The 17319-nt window shown below is 41.1% G+C and overlaps 1 protein-coding gene across 2 annotated transcripts in view; it reads right to left on the minus strand.

Annotated features, from left to right (window-relative positions):
- Nucleotides 1–1670: 1670 nt before the first annotated feature.
- mtcl2 (microtubule crosslinking factor 2) overlaps nt 1671–17319 on the minus strand; it is a 107967-nt gene continuing 92318 nt past the window's right edge. For both annotated transcript variants that reach the window (XM_074644673.1, XM_074644672.1), the window contains exons 16-24: nt 15253–15408; nt 14310–14426; nt 11489–11553; nt 11228–11357; nt 10325–10906; nt 9376–9643; nt 8988–9206; nt 7783–8201; nt 1671–7302 (exon numbers count right to left, since the gene is read on the minus strand). In XM_074644673.1, the coding sequence (XP_074500774.1) occupies nt 7156–7302; nt 7783–8201; nt 8988–9206; nt 9376–9643; nt 10325–10906; nt 11228–11357; nt 11489–11553; nt 14310–14426; nt 15253–15408 (2103 nt within the window). In that variant the 3' untranslated portion in view covers nt 1671–7155. The remainder of the gene's footprint in view (nt 7303–7782; nt 8202–8987; nt 9207–9375; nt 9644–10324; nt 10907–11227; nt 11358–11488; nt 11554–14309; nt 14427–15252; nt 15409–17319) is intronic.

Raw genomic sequence — 17319 nt, forward strand, 5'->3', positions numbered from 1 at the left:
CCAAGTTCAATATGTACAAAATGACGAGAAAAACAAACCATGCTAAATTCCAACAAACATTTATTTGTGAATTCTATGACAAACAGGAGGCAGTTATAATATCTCATTTTACAAGCTACATTGGTCGGAAAAAAAAAACAAAAAAATCTCCAACCTTTTTAAAAATCCACTTGGATCAATTTTTACGTTACGTTTGCTGCCTTTTTTTTCTGTTTTTCATCAGCTTCAAAATGCACCTATATGTACAGAGGAAATGCTCAAGTGTGGTCTATAAAGGGAGAGAGCTACATACTTCCACAGCGACCTGGTTCAGATCAGCTGTTGACATTCAGCTTTTCTCAAAGAAAACAAAAAAGGACAGCGGGAGTACGAACCTTTCCTTTTTTATTCAAGCTGCGATTCAAGGGGACACATTTTCCTTACTGTGTACTCATTTTATTTGTCTTTCATTGCATTCTCCTTTTATTCAAGAAACAAGCGTTATCAAAAAAAGACAAGAGTAGGTTATATAAAGCGAATATACAGGCAGTCTCTATAGGTAATAGTTTAGCTAACATTATGAAGAATTTACATGTTACCAGGATGTCATATGAATGGTATGGAAACACGTCAAAAAGGCTGGAAAGATTCGAGTTGCTTTACAGACACACAGGGAATAATGAGACTGGTTTGTGCCATGCAACCTGCAAGAACTCGTTTAGTTATTGGCTGGTGATGAGGTGCGACCTGTAAAACTGTCTGTCATTGGCTGCAATGTCTAGTACTTATAACCTGAGGGGGAGGAGCAAAATGTGACACCTGACGGGCAGGTGGAAAGGCCAGAGAGGCAGAGACAGAACTGACCAATGACATCAGAGTCGGAGAGAGATTTGAGTCTTACGCTGTCTGGCGCCATTACAGATCTTTATGCAAGAAAATACATCCACGTTAAATACCGGTAGCTTTGAGGTGTATAGAGAGCTGCAAGAATGAGTCCTAAAACCCAGAAATGAGTTAGCATTTTAGCACTTCCGGTTCCCTCGTCTGGAAGTCAATGGGTTTTTTGAATGGGCTTATAGTTAGATGCCTGAAATAAGATCTGTGGTTAACACAAACTGATTTTAAGGTTTTGTTCTACGATTTAAAATACATCAATAAATACCCCACTCGTGAATTTAGAAGCCTTTATGTGTTTTAAAAAAGTTGGTTGCTAACAAGTGGTTGAATAAGACTATAAGACGTCATCACGCCGACTCGTCCGCCTTTACAGCCTCGTTGTGGATACCCGCGTTCATACTATTATTGTGTAGTTCGTTTATAACCTAACGTTAGCTTTTTACTTCTGCCGTTTGCATTCACGCTTCAAAAATCATAAAGTGGTGTTCATTTGTGAAGATTATCTCACTGAACAAAAAGTATCATAAAGGTTTGTTTGCCACAGAGCTTATTTTCTGCAATAACACAAAACCCAATGGAAAAATCCCAGTGGCTTTTTGTCGAGGGAACCCGGGGCGATGCTAACTTCCTGGTTGGCCTACAAAAATACGTCATCCCTGGAGCACTCCCATTTCCAGCTATATGTCACATCTGATGTTTTTGTAGGAAAAAAATCAGTATTAAACAATTAACATCAAGTTATAATAGAAACTAATTATATCATGTGTTAAAATCAGTTAAAAACATGAACCATGTGCGTCCATGAACCAAGCATCAAAACAACAGTGGCTATTTTATCCACAACCTCAACATGTGCTGGAATCGTCTGTCGTATCATTATGTCTAAAATACAGGCCTATGCTCGACTGTTAAAGAGGTTGGCTATAACATTTAACCAAAACATAATCCTTGGTCTGAATTTAACCATTTGGTGGTCTGGTCACAGAAAAGTGAAGCAAAACTAATTTCTAAGGCAAACTGTACTCCTGACGCTGAGGTCCCTTATTGGCTTGCAACACGTATCGTCCGTCACAATGTAAACACATATCAGTCTACATCTACTGCAAGACAACAAATGAATACATTTAATCAGATGTAATTAATAATAATAATGCAGTTTGTACTTTGTTGTAGCCAAATATTTGCAGAAAAATAAGTGTTTTAATTAAACCGAGACATCTTTGTTGAGGAAAGGCACAAAGTGACCTTCTCATTGACGGCGAGGCTGAATGACAACAGGACGTTAAACTTACATTATGTTTTGTTATTTAACGATGCGTCTCAGAGTATAGTAATGGTGTAAAAAGTGTAAGAGGTAGAGCAGAATCTGGCAAACTTTCTCACAATCAAGATTTTTTGTCATTTGAGTCGCGCAAACATCAGGAAATTTTGAAAAGAGCTACATTAAAACCACTGCTTATACTGAAATTATGAATGATCAAATGACAATTGTTTTAGTAAATTATGTCAAAAATGATTATTTTGTTAAAAGTGGATTTGTTTCAGATTTGTGCTTTTCTTTTGTAGGAGTTGCGTTTTCCCAATTTAAACGTTTTCATGTTTCTGTAGTTTTGCAGTGTATGAAAAAAAAACAGAAATGGTGCCAAACCTAATATTAGGGTATAATATAGGTTCCCTTTGTGGTTTGAGACTATTTATCCTGGTTTGTTGTGGGAGAGACTGACGATTGAGTCATTACTGGACTGTGGTTACACTCTTGTTTTTAGTTTCAGCAGTGAATGGAAAAAAGCATTCAGTAGTTTTGTATTTCTCTCTTACCATGATGTGTCTGAACTATTTTGAGTGTAGATAATATCATGTTGGCTAGCTGTATGTCCTGTGATTTGTGCAAGAAGCAAGCACTAGTGGCTAATATTTGTCAAAAGTGTGAAATATATCATTACTAAATCAATCTTAATGGTTGGGAGAAACACGGGCGCCTGTAGTAAAGTGTTTGTTAACTCACTGTAGAGGTATTTACCGACTATATTGTGTTGGCATGCTGAAATTCATACTGTTTTATAAAGTGCGCGGTTGTAGTCGTACACAGGATGTGGAGCAACTGTGGTCATTGTTAGCCTGTTAGCGAGAGAAGTCTTAGTGAGCTGTTTTCGTCATTCTCCCCTCTTCTACTGTTGTTGTTAAATACATAATATGTATCATCATCAAGTTAATTGTCTTCAGTGACTACACCAGATGTGGTTTCTACTTATGTGAGCTTTAAAAGATAATATCATGGAATGTAGAAAGGAATGGATATGTACTCAACCATATTAGTGTGCTTTTTGGGAAGCATTTTAATGAGGTTATATGATTTCATGTGGTCTTTAACCAATCAGATTGCTTGGCTAAAAATACCAAAACTATCAAAAATCAGACATATTCTCGTGGCAAGTAAATAGCTTTTGAAGCGGTGACCGGTTTCAGACGTTTGGTTTTGTACCAGCAGTCGAGGGCTGGATTGGAGACAGACAGCAGCATTTAGACTGCGGGTTTTCCTCACTGTGTTATTTAAATACAAGCACTGTTACTGTAATGCCCTATTTTAAACTGCTGAGTCATTAAATGGTGTGTGCAGAGATGGAGAAACGCTCGACTGCAGCTCATACGCAGACAGCGGGAGAGACAAATAGATGGTGAGCCCACAGCAGACTTTACACTAAGTAGCACCATGATAACTAAATAGAAAGAATAGAAACAACAGGCTATTATATCAGCAAAAAACATCCATATAAAATAAACAAAACAAAAATAATTTACTTTCCAGAAATACAATAACCCTTGGTATAAAAAAAGTTAAAATATAGTGTATCCTACTATACCTGTAAACTATCTTGTCCTTCCTCCACTGTGGTACAGTACTTTATTGTAGCTTTAGTGCAGCCTGATCGCAATTATGTGCATAAAAACAATCTTACCCATTAAAAAATAAAAGGCCTGCTGGGTTTAACTGTGTGTTTTTATACAGTATGGAGTCCAGTTTTGGTGTGAGCCGACTAATAGGTAATCTGACAGGCACTTTGAATATCTGTTGATTGATTAGAAAGAGAACGACATGGCAAACAAAGAGAGAGGAGAAAGAAATGGTATAAAAACCCTTCCAAATATGATTGTTTTCCGTTTACAATAGGTTTTCAATACACCAATAAGACCATTTGTGTCGGTCCCCATGAAACTTTTACGTCTTTCTCAGACGTCCTACTTAAAAACATTTTAAATCGTTGGCTTTGACTGCCATGTAGGTAGAAAAAGGATATACATATTTAATTTGAAAATATTTAATTAAATAAATTAAAAACAAATCATGAATGTATTTCTTAAAAATTAAAAACTGTCAGTGCTTTAACTACTCTGGCTGCAGATGGACAATCCCAGCTCTTAGCTTGTTGTTTACCAATATTACGTTATAATGCTACATTTTCCAAAAATGCGTATGGATTTTCGTACAGTAGCTACGCCGTCGGTGTAGTACTACAACGCGAGGACAGTTGTGCGTGAGAGAAGAGCGGAGAGAAAAGGAGGGAAGTATTGTAAAACTATCCCCTTGACTTGACCTAGAAATGATGCACTGGTACACCAGAATGCTGAGAATCGAATGATTAAAACGCACATATAAAACCATACACACATCTGGGAAAGACTCTAGTAAAGGAATGCATTGACTGAATTCTCCTTGGACACTGTTAGGAGTTAGTGAGCGTTGCTGGACGATGAGCATTTTGAGTTTGGACCATAGACTGTACGTATATAAAGATGGACGACATGACGGCTCCCCAAAAGTGAAGCCAAAACATCTGGATCGCCCCCTGTTGGCTGGCTGCAGTATAGGTCATAAATCCCGCCACCTCAATGTTAGTGGATGGGACATGGGCCAAACTAAAAAGTCACAAATACATTTTTCCCAAAGATGGTTTCTATTATTTTAGGTAGTTCTTATCACACTGATGTTCAATTCTTCAAGTTTGGTTTTATTTAGTTATTTAATGCTATAAAAAGGGGCTGAGACGTCATGATTGACAGCTGTAATTCTCTCTCACTAACAAGCTGTGGCCGTGCTCCAGCCCCCCCGATCACTACTGCACAGACTCTGGCTCCAAATGACGTAAAAATCTCAAGATGACAGCGCCCGTATCCAGGATATTTTGGCTTCACTTCTGTACAGGGGGAGGAAGTAGAGACGCGTCGCCCATCTATACATACATGGTGCCTTCAAATGGGGTCGTGTTTACCGTGTTCACGAGAAGAGTTCATATGAACTAACGAATAAGTGGAAAGTTTCTGAAAGCTCAGAGTTCACTAGTTGTGACGTGTTTGTTGACGTTGTCAGAAAGTCATGGAAGTAAATTTTTCGGTGCATAATAAGATAATATATTGTAATTTTAGTCGTATGATGTTTTTCTTTATAATTGTATAATATGTCTGGGGAAAATGTTGATTGTGTTCTTACAACTTAACCAATTGAACGCCAAGCATATATGTGTACCCGACTTTCCATGTTGTAAACACGAGCTCGCGAGTTTCATTTGAAGGCACCAACAGTCTATGGTTTGCACACGCACCATATCTGATCCCACGAAGCACAGAGGGTAGCGATGCACCGACAAAGCGGATGGATATCAGGTCAATATCATTATTGTTATTAAATCATTTCTTAATTATGTAAATCAGATTCCGAAAAGTCACGTGAAAATTCTCTGTAAACCACCTTCATTTTCTGTACTTTCAGTGCATCTCTATCCAATGCCAAGTGAAATCTGCAGAGGGGCTTTTAGGTTAGCGTAGCAGTCAATCAGAAAGTGAAACCAACTGAAATGTTTTAGGACAGTGTGCTGTAGGACTGTAACACCACATGTCTTCATCAGATCATCAAAGGGGTTAAGGATGAATCTTGACATCAGTGAAGAAATATCTCAAACTTATGAAACGAACAGGCACTTTCTGCCTGCTGTAACAGGTTGAAACCAAAACTATCATTTTTTCCAAATCAGACTCCGGAGGGTAACATGTTTGAAGTAGGTTTTCTTACATCTACAAGGTTTAAGTCATGGCTACAAATAATGCCACAAAACGTCCCCGTATTTGTGGCCAAAGTCCTTCTGGGAACGCAGTTACTTCTCAACAAGCCTGGGGAGCTTTTTGTTGTTTAGGTTTCCTGGTAGGAGGTCCACTCAAATTAGTTTTATGGTCTCATTTATAGAGCCGGCAAGTCCAAACATCCATCAATGGAGTCCAAGACTGGTCATGCTGGGATTTGTAGTCCAATAGTCCTCCAGTTCTCCCTTTTGCGCCCTACTATAATAGGAGGAACGTTAAATACTAGACTGCAAGTGAAGCAGATTTGTCATCAATAGGTGGCGTTTTTTAGATCCCTGTTGGAGACACTCGCTGGAATGTTATTGTGCTAATTAATCAAAAAGGCATAATTGCATTTCCAAGCACAGCATGTGTGTATATGCCTAGTTTCACAAAGAAATCATCTAAGCTTCCCACCAGATTCCTCTTCAGATGGTTTCAGAGTTGCTACCACAAAGTGGAAGATCCTTCCAGCTGTGACGGATGACTCCTCTTCAGTTTTATACTGTAGCTCCCAAAGTAACACATGCACTTTTGGCATATTCCAACTGAGACGACGTCCTTTCTTCCTCCTTGCTTAGCCGTAAATCCAATGTGGCTACTGGTCCAACAGCATGGTGGCAAGATTAAATCTTCATGGTGGATTTTTCAGTCCAAAAACTGACCATTTGTAGTACCTGTTATTCTGTAAATTTGGTGGGGAGGAAAGGTTTAGTAGATCCAGTCCTGACATCATAGTTTTACTTGCTAGACACTCTTCAGTTCGTAGAGTTGTTCTTGTTATGTGTGTGTTTTATGTCCTGCTGGTAGTTTTGTGATGTTGGTTCTGTTGCTGTGTCGGAGTTTCGGTCCCCCCCCTGTCCTTGGCATCAGAGTGGTACAGTCCAAGACAAGTGTAATATTGCCCCGGTTCTGTGTGTTTTTATGAGTGTGTGCATGTGGCAGTGGGTTTGTGGGGCAGTCTGTGCAGAGGACTAGCGGTGTGTGTGTGTGTGTGTGTGTGTGTGTGTGTGTGTGTGTGTGTTATGTTTGGCAGTGCACCTGTGTGGCAGGATGTAGGTGTGTGTGTGTAAATTTGTGTGAGAAAGTGTGTTTTCATGGCAGTGGTGTACAGTGTTTGTGAAGAATCAGTACGTGTGTGTGTGTTGCGTGGCAGTAGAGATGTCGTCACTCGTTGCAGGTGTCCACCTTCTCCTCGGTTGCCACCAGAGACTCTTGTGAGCGGTGCTTGCACTGGCCGAGCGAATGGCGAGCTGCTGCTCTTGATGGTCGGGCGGGGCAGGAAGACTGGGCAGCACAGTCACAAGGTGCATCCTGGGAAATGGAAAGATGTCTTGTTTACTCAAACATGCAGGTATGAATGTTTTTTTTCACATTATACATTATTATTATTATTATTATTATACATTTTTGATTGAGTTTTAAAAAGAAAATACCAGTGTAAGATTTATCTTCTCAACTACAAATTATGTTTTTACTGTAAGATGAGAACATGGCTGAAGTACATTTCAAGGGTCTAATAGGTTTTCATATCTAATAGATATGAATGGAAACTAATGGCATCTGAATTGGAATGGTAGGAAATATATAAAAAATCTAAAACTGTGTCGCATACCTTTAAAAAAACAATGTTCTACCCATAGAAAGAATACATAGAAATGTCTAAAACCCAGATTAATTGTGGGCAAATGAAGAGCTGTGATTTAAAGTAAATGCTATTTAATATAAATGGACTAAAACAACCACTGGTACATTTTTAAGCTTAAAATAAAAATGCATTTCCAAAGGCCGTACCTCCGTCCCAGATACTGCAGGCCCCGCGTTGTTCATCGTTTCTTTCCCTCCTCCCAGGATATTGACCATCTCCTCCCCGACTGTCTGTCTCATGAACCTCTTGTTGACGATCTTGGTCACGTTGTCGTTGCTTCCAGCCAGCGCTACGAGTCCTCCGACCCCGGCTGACAGGCACTCTGGCTTGGGCTCATCCACGATGCAAAAACTCCCCACGGGACCCAGACCTCCGAGGTTGGTTGGCATTCTCTCCCCAGGCAGAGGGACTCCTCCCTGGGCACGGCTGCTGCAGACATTCCTGAAGAACTCCTGGACCAGGCCTCCGTACCGCTGAGAGCCGGGGTCAGGTGCACAGACCGTCACAGTGGAGGGTTTCCCCGCGGCAGGAGGATGCCGTGCTGGACTGGCACCCTGGCTGGCTCCTGATCGGAAACAGGAATCCAAGACAGGTGTTATAATTATTTCCATAAATTGTAGTTTACAGGACAAATTGAATCCTGGAAGCTCGCTTAAGTCATTCATCAAGTTTTCAGGTTTTTTTTAGGGAAAGGTTTGCTCTGTTTATTATACTGTAAATTGAATATGTTTGAGTTTTGGACTGTTGTTCGGATAAAACAAAATATCACTTTTGGCTCCGAAAAGTTTTGATTCTCATTCTCTAACAATGTTTTGACATTTTATAGAGTTTGATAATGAATCAACATGCACAACCCCAGTGTGTATAAATGGGTGCTGAATCCTCAAAAGCAAAAATCAGGAATAAGACAGCACTTCACTTCAGCTGTTTATTGATGCACTGTGTATAATAATACTATAATGATAATAAACAATTGAAGTAGAGTGATGTCCTGGTCCTGCTTTTTTGATTTCGTAGAGTTTACAATAATTTATTGATTGATTTTTATTTATTTTTTTATTTTCAGACCTGATAAAAATAACACTGCATGACATTATCAAATCTGAAATGTAAAAGTTAATGAATGCCAGCAAAAATATTAGCAATGGATGGCCTTTTTCACAGCAGACATTTTGACATTTGCAGCAAAACCACCAGGTGTTACTAATGTCTCCGCTCTATTCAGTGAGCCAGCAGGAACAATATCAGAAACCGAAGAATTCAGCCATCAATTTTTTTTTTTTACACCTGTGCTTTTCCTACTGTGACATGTCTTCCATGAAAAAGGTTGTATTTTAACACGGTATCGTACCTCCGTCACCCCTCCAGAGCGACTCTGTGCTTCCAGAGTTTTCCACCACGCTGAAGAGGCTGGAGAGGCCGTCGGTGAGGCCGTTCAGGACGGGGCTGTCCCTGGTGGTGGTGGAGCGAGCCCAGGCCGAGCCTCCTCCTCCACCGATGGATCTCTGCTGGAGGCTCCAAAGGCTCCGGTCCCTGGAGGAGGTACTCCCATCCAGTCTTGAGGTGGAGCCTGAAAACAGATCAGCTGGATGTCTCACTATCCCAAACAATAGTGTTTACATTCAAGATCTAAGGAGCTTTGTTACCAATCACAGAAAACCATCATAAATTGGCTTGAAAATATTAAAAGCACTCTGACTCCAAAGATGTTAAAAACAAATGCTCGGAGAACAAATTACCAGAAGACACTCTGCGTTGTAGTTTCGGTGATCCATACTTGGGCGAACAGCACGGCCTGTCCATGCGGCCGTGAACTTTATCCAGGGATGTGGATATCTGCCGGGTTCGGGCCGACGCTAGGGAGGAAGTAGTTGTTGATGACAGGCGAGGAGACCAGGCTTTGGAGTGTAACCCCGTCCCCCTGCTGCTGGGAAGGTTGTCGGTTTGAAGCCCGATGCTGACGTACTGCGCAGCGGTCTGCGTGGACCTGGTGGACACGCCCACCATCTGGATGGAGAAACGGAATTGATGGAGAACGTTTAGTGTGTTGAGAGGAAAAGCAAATGCAATGAAGAGTAATTGTAATAACGTGTTAACCCAAATTCATATTAACGCCACTACGCAAGAGTGTAGATACTGGTATCCTAAGGAATCCATTGGTACCAACCATGTCATAATAGCTTGTCGTGAAGGAGGCCAAATAACGCTCCAAAGTTACGCAAAATTTTGGCAAAGACAAACTGTCATGGCCATTTTCAAAGGGGGTCCTTGACCTCTGACCTCAAGATATGTGAATAAAAATGGGTTCTATGGGTACCCACAAGTCTCCCCTTTACAGACATGCCCACTTTATGATAATCACATGCAGTTTGGGGCAAGTCATAGTCAAGTCAGCACACTGACACTGACAGCTGTTGATGCCTGTTGGGCTTCAGTTTTTATGCTAAATGCAGTACCTGTGAGGGTTTCTGGACAATATTTGTCATTGTTTGTGTTATTAATTGATTTCCAATAATAAATATATACATATAGTTGCATAAAATATTATCTATGCATAAATATTCAAAAAGTTTGTTTTTTAAAGTAAGGTGGTTGTGGAAGTGTTGCAAGTGTTGTGACCTCTTTTGTACATGAAAATCAAAATAAAGGCCAATAGTTGGACTATGAAATCAGTCTTTTGATTTTTACCTGACTCCCAGGTTCCTTGGTGGATTTCCTCTCCAGAGAGGAGGAGCGTATGGCCTGGCGGACACAGTTGGTCATCTCCTTCATGTCATCACTTAAGTTGGCGGAAATCTCCCCAATCTCCAGGCCGTGGAAAGCTGAGGAGGACGCAATCCCGTCAATTGAGCCACCAACGCCGTTGCTGGGGATTGAACTGGCGATACAGCCACTTCTGCTCTCCAGCAGCTCCCTGTGCTGCTTGGACAGCGAGCTCAGCCACTGCTCGTACGAGGACGAAAAGGAGGATGGAGGTTGTTGCTGCTGAACCTCGAAGGTTTCCACCGCAGCCACGCCTACGTCCGAGCCACTCAGTCCCAGGGAAGAGCTCCCGTTCTGGGCCTGCGGTGGCTCTCTGGCCTCCTGGCTCCTTCTTCTGTGCTCCATGCGTCGCATAGCAGGAGGGCTGTAGTAGATCCGGATGCCGGTGCGGTCTGGAGCAGTGTAGCTCCTCTGGACAGACTCCAGATCCAGCTCTGATCCCACTAAGCTGCTGCAGGAGCCGCTGGGACCATCCCAGGTTTTACACGTGTCCCCAACCTCTGGGGTCTGAGAGGAGATGAGAGAGTGGAGACGAGAGGAAACCAGTAGAAAATCATTATCAGTATACATTTTTACTATGCCGTCTTCAGTTTGAGGAGAAGTTAAGAGGGGAGAACAGAAATGATGACGATTGTTATACAAATCAAATATACTGTATCTGCTATCTTCAATTATTAATGTCTCAATTCCAGAGTATAGGATTTAGAAATTAAACTTCTTTGTTAGTAGTCTTTGTTTGACTAGTATTGTCAAAGATATAAAAGTACAGAAATCACAACAAGCTTCACATTTTAAACCAGTTAATGTATAAAATCACAACGTATTCACCTCATTGGTCAGGTAGGTCCAATTCTTCCTGGTGAGGTCACCCAGCTCTGGGACCGCAAACTGGATCCTCTCCTCCTGATTGGCTGTTCTGTTGACTTCTGGGCCGTCCAGGTCTGACGTGGATTTGGTTCTTTTCATTGAAAGAGGAGGAAGAAGTTAGTGAGGAAAGAGAAGCGAAGTCATGCTATGCTTTCAAGATGACCAATTTACACATTTTGCAAATAGACAGCATCAATAAAATGGTCCTAAACTAATTGTTACCTTGGTGATCCTGTTCCATTAGGGACGACTGTGTCTGCAGAGGACTCGCTGCCTAATGACTTTGACTGTGGGGACAAAAAAAACAAACCTGACTGTCAGTGACTGTTTTTTTCAGCTTATTAGCATTTAAAAGACCTGCATCATTTGCACACATAGTTCCTGTAGCATTTTGCATTTCATTTCATTGCCATCCACTTCCTCTAGAGCTATTTTGGCAGGAGGAAGTAGAGACTGACTAGTATAATCTATCTGTGGCAGACAGCACGCACACACACACACAGAGAGAGAGAGAGAGCGATGGTGATGCTGAGTCAGTGTGTTTCACACTTGAGAGGTGAGCTCACAGAAGCCATTTCCCCTCAGAGGAAAGAGACAGAGTGAGAGAGGGGAAAAGGACATCTGCAGATAATGTGCTTAGTTGTGCATACACTGATGGACTTTCACCTGCAACTCACTGAACTGCCGACCAGGCTGCCGCGATGTGTATAAGAAGTATACTGACAGCTAAATATGGACTAGTTTAGTGATTCCCAAACAGGGGGGTACTCGTACCCAAGGGGGTACTTCTGTAGTTGCCAGGGGCAACATCGAAAAATTGTGGAGTAGCTCAACTAATTAGAAAAAGTGGAATAAAGATTTATCCACATATTGAGTGAGCTCCTGAACATGTGTGTTCAGAGCGTGCAAAGTAGTTTGCAAGTGAGCAGAGAAATCTAAACAGTTAGTTACAAGTAATGGGTAAATGTTAAACCTGATAATGGAGTTATGGATTTATTTATTTATTGATTTAAAAGAATCCCCATTAGCTGATGCCAATGGCACCGGCTTGTCTTCCTAGCTAAAAGTAATGCATAAATAATGGAAACAGTCTGCTAAAATTACAGTAATGGATAACCATCTAAAAGTAATGCATAAATAGTGGAAATAGTTAGTTAAAAGTAATAGATAAATGGTTGAAACGCGCCAGTTTCTGCTACTTCAGATACAAATGCAAACCGACCTAAACGTTCAATTGTACAAGACATATCGTACCCGGATCCACTGCTGAAAAATTAAATTAAAATGAACACATTGGGATATAACTGGTGGTGTTGATGAAGCGGTACAAGAGTTCAGCTGACAGGTCTGTGGGTTACATCAGACCAAAAAGTACTATTACAGTGGTTAAACTTTATGTACTGTCTATTTTCTTTTAAATCTAGTTTCACCAGAAAAATCTACAACATCCCATTTTAACTAGAAATACATCCCATTTTAAAATAATTCAAGTAAATTAAATAGATTTATAAGTAAACATCAGATTTGTAACTCTGAATAGCTCCAACTCAGGTCCAACTTGACACAGAAATCCAGCTGCTTTTACACTAACTGTCCTGACGGGGGCACTATAATCAAATATCAGAAGCCTTAGAAAAGCCCAACAGTACAATACAAGTAGATTAGATAGTAGATCAGATTTGTGTGTGACAGAGCATGACCCAGACACACTCAGAGACACTGAGACAGAGTGAATTAAAGTATGACAGGCTTCGGTCTCCTGCCAAGTTTCCAATGTAGGACACCGCCGCTTAATGGAAGGAGTGAGACGGGATCCCACTCAACAGACGGGAGGAAGGAAAAGGAGGGAGAAGGGGAAAGAAAGGGGGACAAAAGACGCCCTCAGACTGAAAACCTCAAAGGAAGCAGACAGAGGAGAAATGCTGGAGGAGTGCTGACCTACTAACCATGCATCTGGATCTTTATTTCTGTGTGTATTTATGGGGGAAAAAAACAAAGTAATGACCACTTTAAAACACTGATGCAATCCCTCCTCCTCCTCCTCCTCCTCCTCCTCCCTCCCAGACATGTTGCAGAAGCTTGGCAGTGACTGCGCTGGTGTATAATCAGCAGAACGCACTGACCATGTTTCCCCGGTGACCTCAGCTTGAACACAGTAAGGCAATAACAGCAGAGACGGTTCTCCTTACTCTACATTACTCTTACATTATGGCATTAACAGCTGTGGTTATTGCCTGCATCAGCAAAGTATCCTAAGAGGAGAAAATACCACCCTAAAGACGGCACTAACGTACATTTTTGGTCTATTTTGACAATTCTAGTGTTGATTTTGACTACAAAGCAAAATCAAACATCAATATTAAATATCCGATTTGATGTCACTTCCTCAGAATCAAAGAGCTTTTTATTCAAGAAGCTGCTTCTTTGCAAAACAACGTCCAACAATCTTCGAGAATATAAAAAGGTTTTGAAAAAAGGGATGAGATGCTTTTTCTCAGCTGGCTGTGTTCAGACTGGTGAGAAGGGTTTGAAGGTCAAAACACTGCACCATGGTTTATAATACTAGGAGGAAGGATTTTAAGAATACGAATATCAAAGCAAAAATCTGGATGCTTTATATGTTTGCTCTTGCACATATTAGTGCTCAGCTGGGTGATGCTTTTTTTTTCCAGTGGTCTCATTGAAATTAATGAAGAGGCTGTTTTTTGTTTCGGTGTAATGCTGATGTCAGTCTGAATGCAGCTTTATTACGATAGCTATGGCTCTCCAAACCTGAGTTTACGGTACATTTTTTAATTAAATTTCAGAGAAATCTGGGAAATCATCAGATGAGATTGGATGTACTGGAACAAGTGTGCCAAGAAACACACATCTGATCCCTGGACTCGATATACTTTAGATGCCCTTCTTATCTCAGACATACACCCTCACCCGCTCAGATTCCATCATCCCAGGATACTCCTTATCTCTTCTTCATCTTTGACATTCCTCTCTCTCTCTCTCTCTCTCACACACACACACACACGCATGCAGCCTGTCATACCTTCCCCTGTAGTGCAGTGGCCTCTCCCAGTCTCTGCTCCCACTGGGCTCTCTCCTGGCTGAACCTCTCCAGCAGCTCCAGCTTCTCTCTGCCCCAGTTCCTCTCCCCGATCTGAAGCTGATTGGTCCACAGGCGGGTCACAGCGGAGAGACAACAAGAAAGAGGCAAACATCAGAGGAGGAGGAAACAAGGTGGATGTGGAGTGCACACACCACCGGGATATGAATTCAAACACTACAACGATGTCAAGTAAAAACACAACTCTTGATCCGACACACAAATTGAATAACAGGCTCTGAAGTTTTTATAACTTGAAATTGCCATTGCCATCTTGTTTTTTATTTGCAACCAGAAGTGACACGAGAGGGTGGAGCTAAGCACAACCAAACGCTGAATAAGACATTTTTAGGCGACCAAAATGTTACAATTAACTTTCATGAACCGAAAACACCATGTGAAAGGGTTAAAGATGTAAGACAAAAACACGGACAACTCCCAGACCGGACAATGCCGTGGTAGCGACCTGTCAATCACAAGGTAGCCACGCCCTAAAGCATACCCTGCTTTATGGTCTATTTGACTCTAAATGGGACCATAATTTACTAAATGAACATCATGTTGTATCGAAGAAGACTTGAAACTAGCAAATTGAGACCATAAACTCATGTTTACAATGTTTACTGAGGTAATAAATCAAGTGAGAAGTAGGGTCATATCTCATAGACTTCTATACAATCAGACTTCTTTTTGCAACCAGAGGAGTCGCCCCCTGCTGGCTGTTCGAAAGAATGCAGGTTTACGGCACTTCAGCATTGGCTTCACTTTTCAGACCCTGGAGGTTGCTGCTTGGGTTTGCAAATAACACAGTTTGCTTAGTCCATGTTAATAAAATCCCAACTTTTTGCCTTAAAACTTAACCTGGTCCACTCGCACACACATTTACCTGTTTAGTTAGGTCCATCACAGCTGCGTAGGAATCGGCCAGGAGGTGCTGGTGTTCTTCACGCTCCCTCTTCAGCGCCACCTTCAGGTCTGGAGGATCCAGTGCATCAGTGACGGACAGAGCTGCTGTTGCTGCTTTGCCTGCTTTGGTCTCAAGCTGAAAGGAGATAGACAAAGAGATATAAATATCAAAATTACACCCATTTTCTCCCTAAATCCATGTAAGTGGAGATCTTTCTTTTGTTGGCAAATTGTAAACTTTTTTGAACATCATGTTTGATAAATCAAGTTTAGTTAAAAGTTAAGTAAAAATAGCAATATTGCAATGTAAAAACACTGCTTTTTTAGAGTGTTAAAACAATGAATAAATGCATAAGTGGCATCACCATATGATGATCTTATTAGATGCAAAATCGTTATATGCAAACTAATAATATCACTACAGTACTACTAGTTTAGTGGTTTTCTTAACATAGTTACAAAGTGCTTTAACAAAGGGCAGTAACACAATTATACAGTAAAACTAGATAAATGACATAAAATAATAAAATATTAGTCAGTTAAAAGCCAGCTGTAAAGCCATCAGATCATGGTAGTGGAGTAACAAGTTCAATATTTCCCTCTGAAGTATAAATATAATGTAGTACAACATGGAAATACTCAATTAAAGTTCCTCAAAATCCTTCTTAAGCCCTGCCCTTGACTACATCAAACAGTTTGCGTCTTTGAGTTGAAATGAGCACACACACATGCACACAGAGAAACACACAATCACACAAATAATTACTAGTTGTCATGAATACAACTATGACTCATTTGACCGCACAGAGATTTGTAATGGGAAACCCCTGCTTCTCCACATGTTTCATCCTCACAGGTCTTTTAAAGGAACAGTGTGTAACACTTCAGGAGATCTATTAGCAGAAATGGAATATAATATTCATAACTATGTTTTCATTAGCGTTGTAATCACCTGAAACTAAGAATTGTTTGTGTTTTCGTTAGCTTAGAATGAGCCTTTCATATCTACATAGTGAGCGGGCAAAGAGTATAGAAGCAAAGAGATGAAACTGGTGTTTTTTTTTTACAACAGCCGCTGCCGCCATTTTGGACTGAAAACGCATATTATATTATTGATATTTTATTGTTCAACACAGGTCATTTCAGTAGAATATGACAATAGAACAGAAATAATTTAGTTTTACTTTTGTACGACACTTTATAGGCGGACGTTTTACTGATGTCCGGTAGTCGCTTTCAGTCCAAAATGGCAGAACCGTAGCTCTGCTGCTGGGCACTGATGCTGCGATGGAACGAACAATTGACTTTCACTTCTTGGCAACACATGTTCTTTGGAGCGGGTCCTCTTCACAGAGTACACCATGTTTCTACAGTAGCCCCGAACGGACAAACCAAACACTGGCTCTAGAGAGTCTTTCGTGTTTTTACGTTACCTGAAGGCCACCGTAGATCTCCAACACGCTTGTGAAGCGAGCCGCGGAGTGCAAAAACATGGTACCGCCAGTCGCTATCTGACTTCCGTTGCTCCTAAAGTAGTGTTATCGTGGTATGGATGGCTTCTGAGTGAGGTGAACGGCGTTACCACGGTTTTGCAATCGGCGGCTCACGTTACCGCAGTCTTGTAAAGGGAGGAGTGAGCGGAGGGGTACTCTCCAAATCCTACACACTGTACCTTTAAATGACATCAGTGTCACCCAGACAGGAGGCAAAGTAAAGCCTCCACACAGATGAGATTCTTCTGATGGCTTACTGCTGCTCATTGAATGATAAGGTATGAACAGAGCGTGGAAAGAGACCACAATCTATAGAGGATTGTCTCTTTTTTCTTCTCCTCCGCTGCTATCTTTCCACCCTGAAGATCTCTCTGCTATTCTGTTTTTCTCCCTCTGTACTTCTAACCCTCTCTCACCCCTTCTTCCCTCTCTCTTCTGCTTTCTCACCCTCTATTTCGAGGTCTCTCACCCCTTTTTTTTTCTCGCTCTCCATAAATCTGCCCCTGCTGTCGCACAGCCTGTAGGTGGGATCACTTGAAATTTTTATGAGCAGC

The sequence above is a fragment of the Sebastes fasciatus genome, chromosome 8 (genome assembly GCF_043250625.1).
Source record: "Sebastes fasciatus isolate fSebFas1 chromosome 8, fSebFas1.pri, whole genome shotgun sequence".
In the NCBI taxonomy this organism is placed as follows: domain Eukaryota; kingdom Metazoa; phylum Chordata; class Actinopteri; order Perciformes; family Sebastidae; genus Sebastes; species Sebastes fasciatus.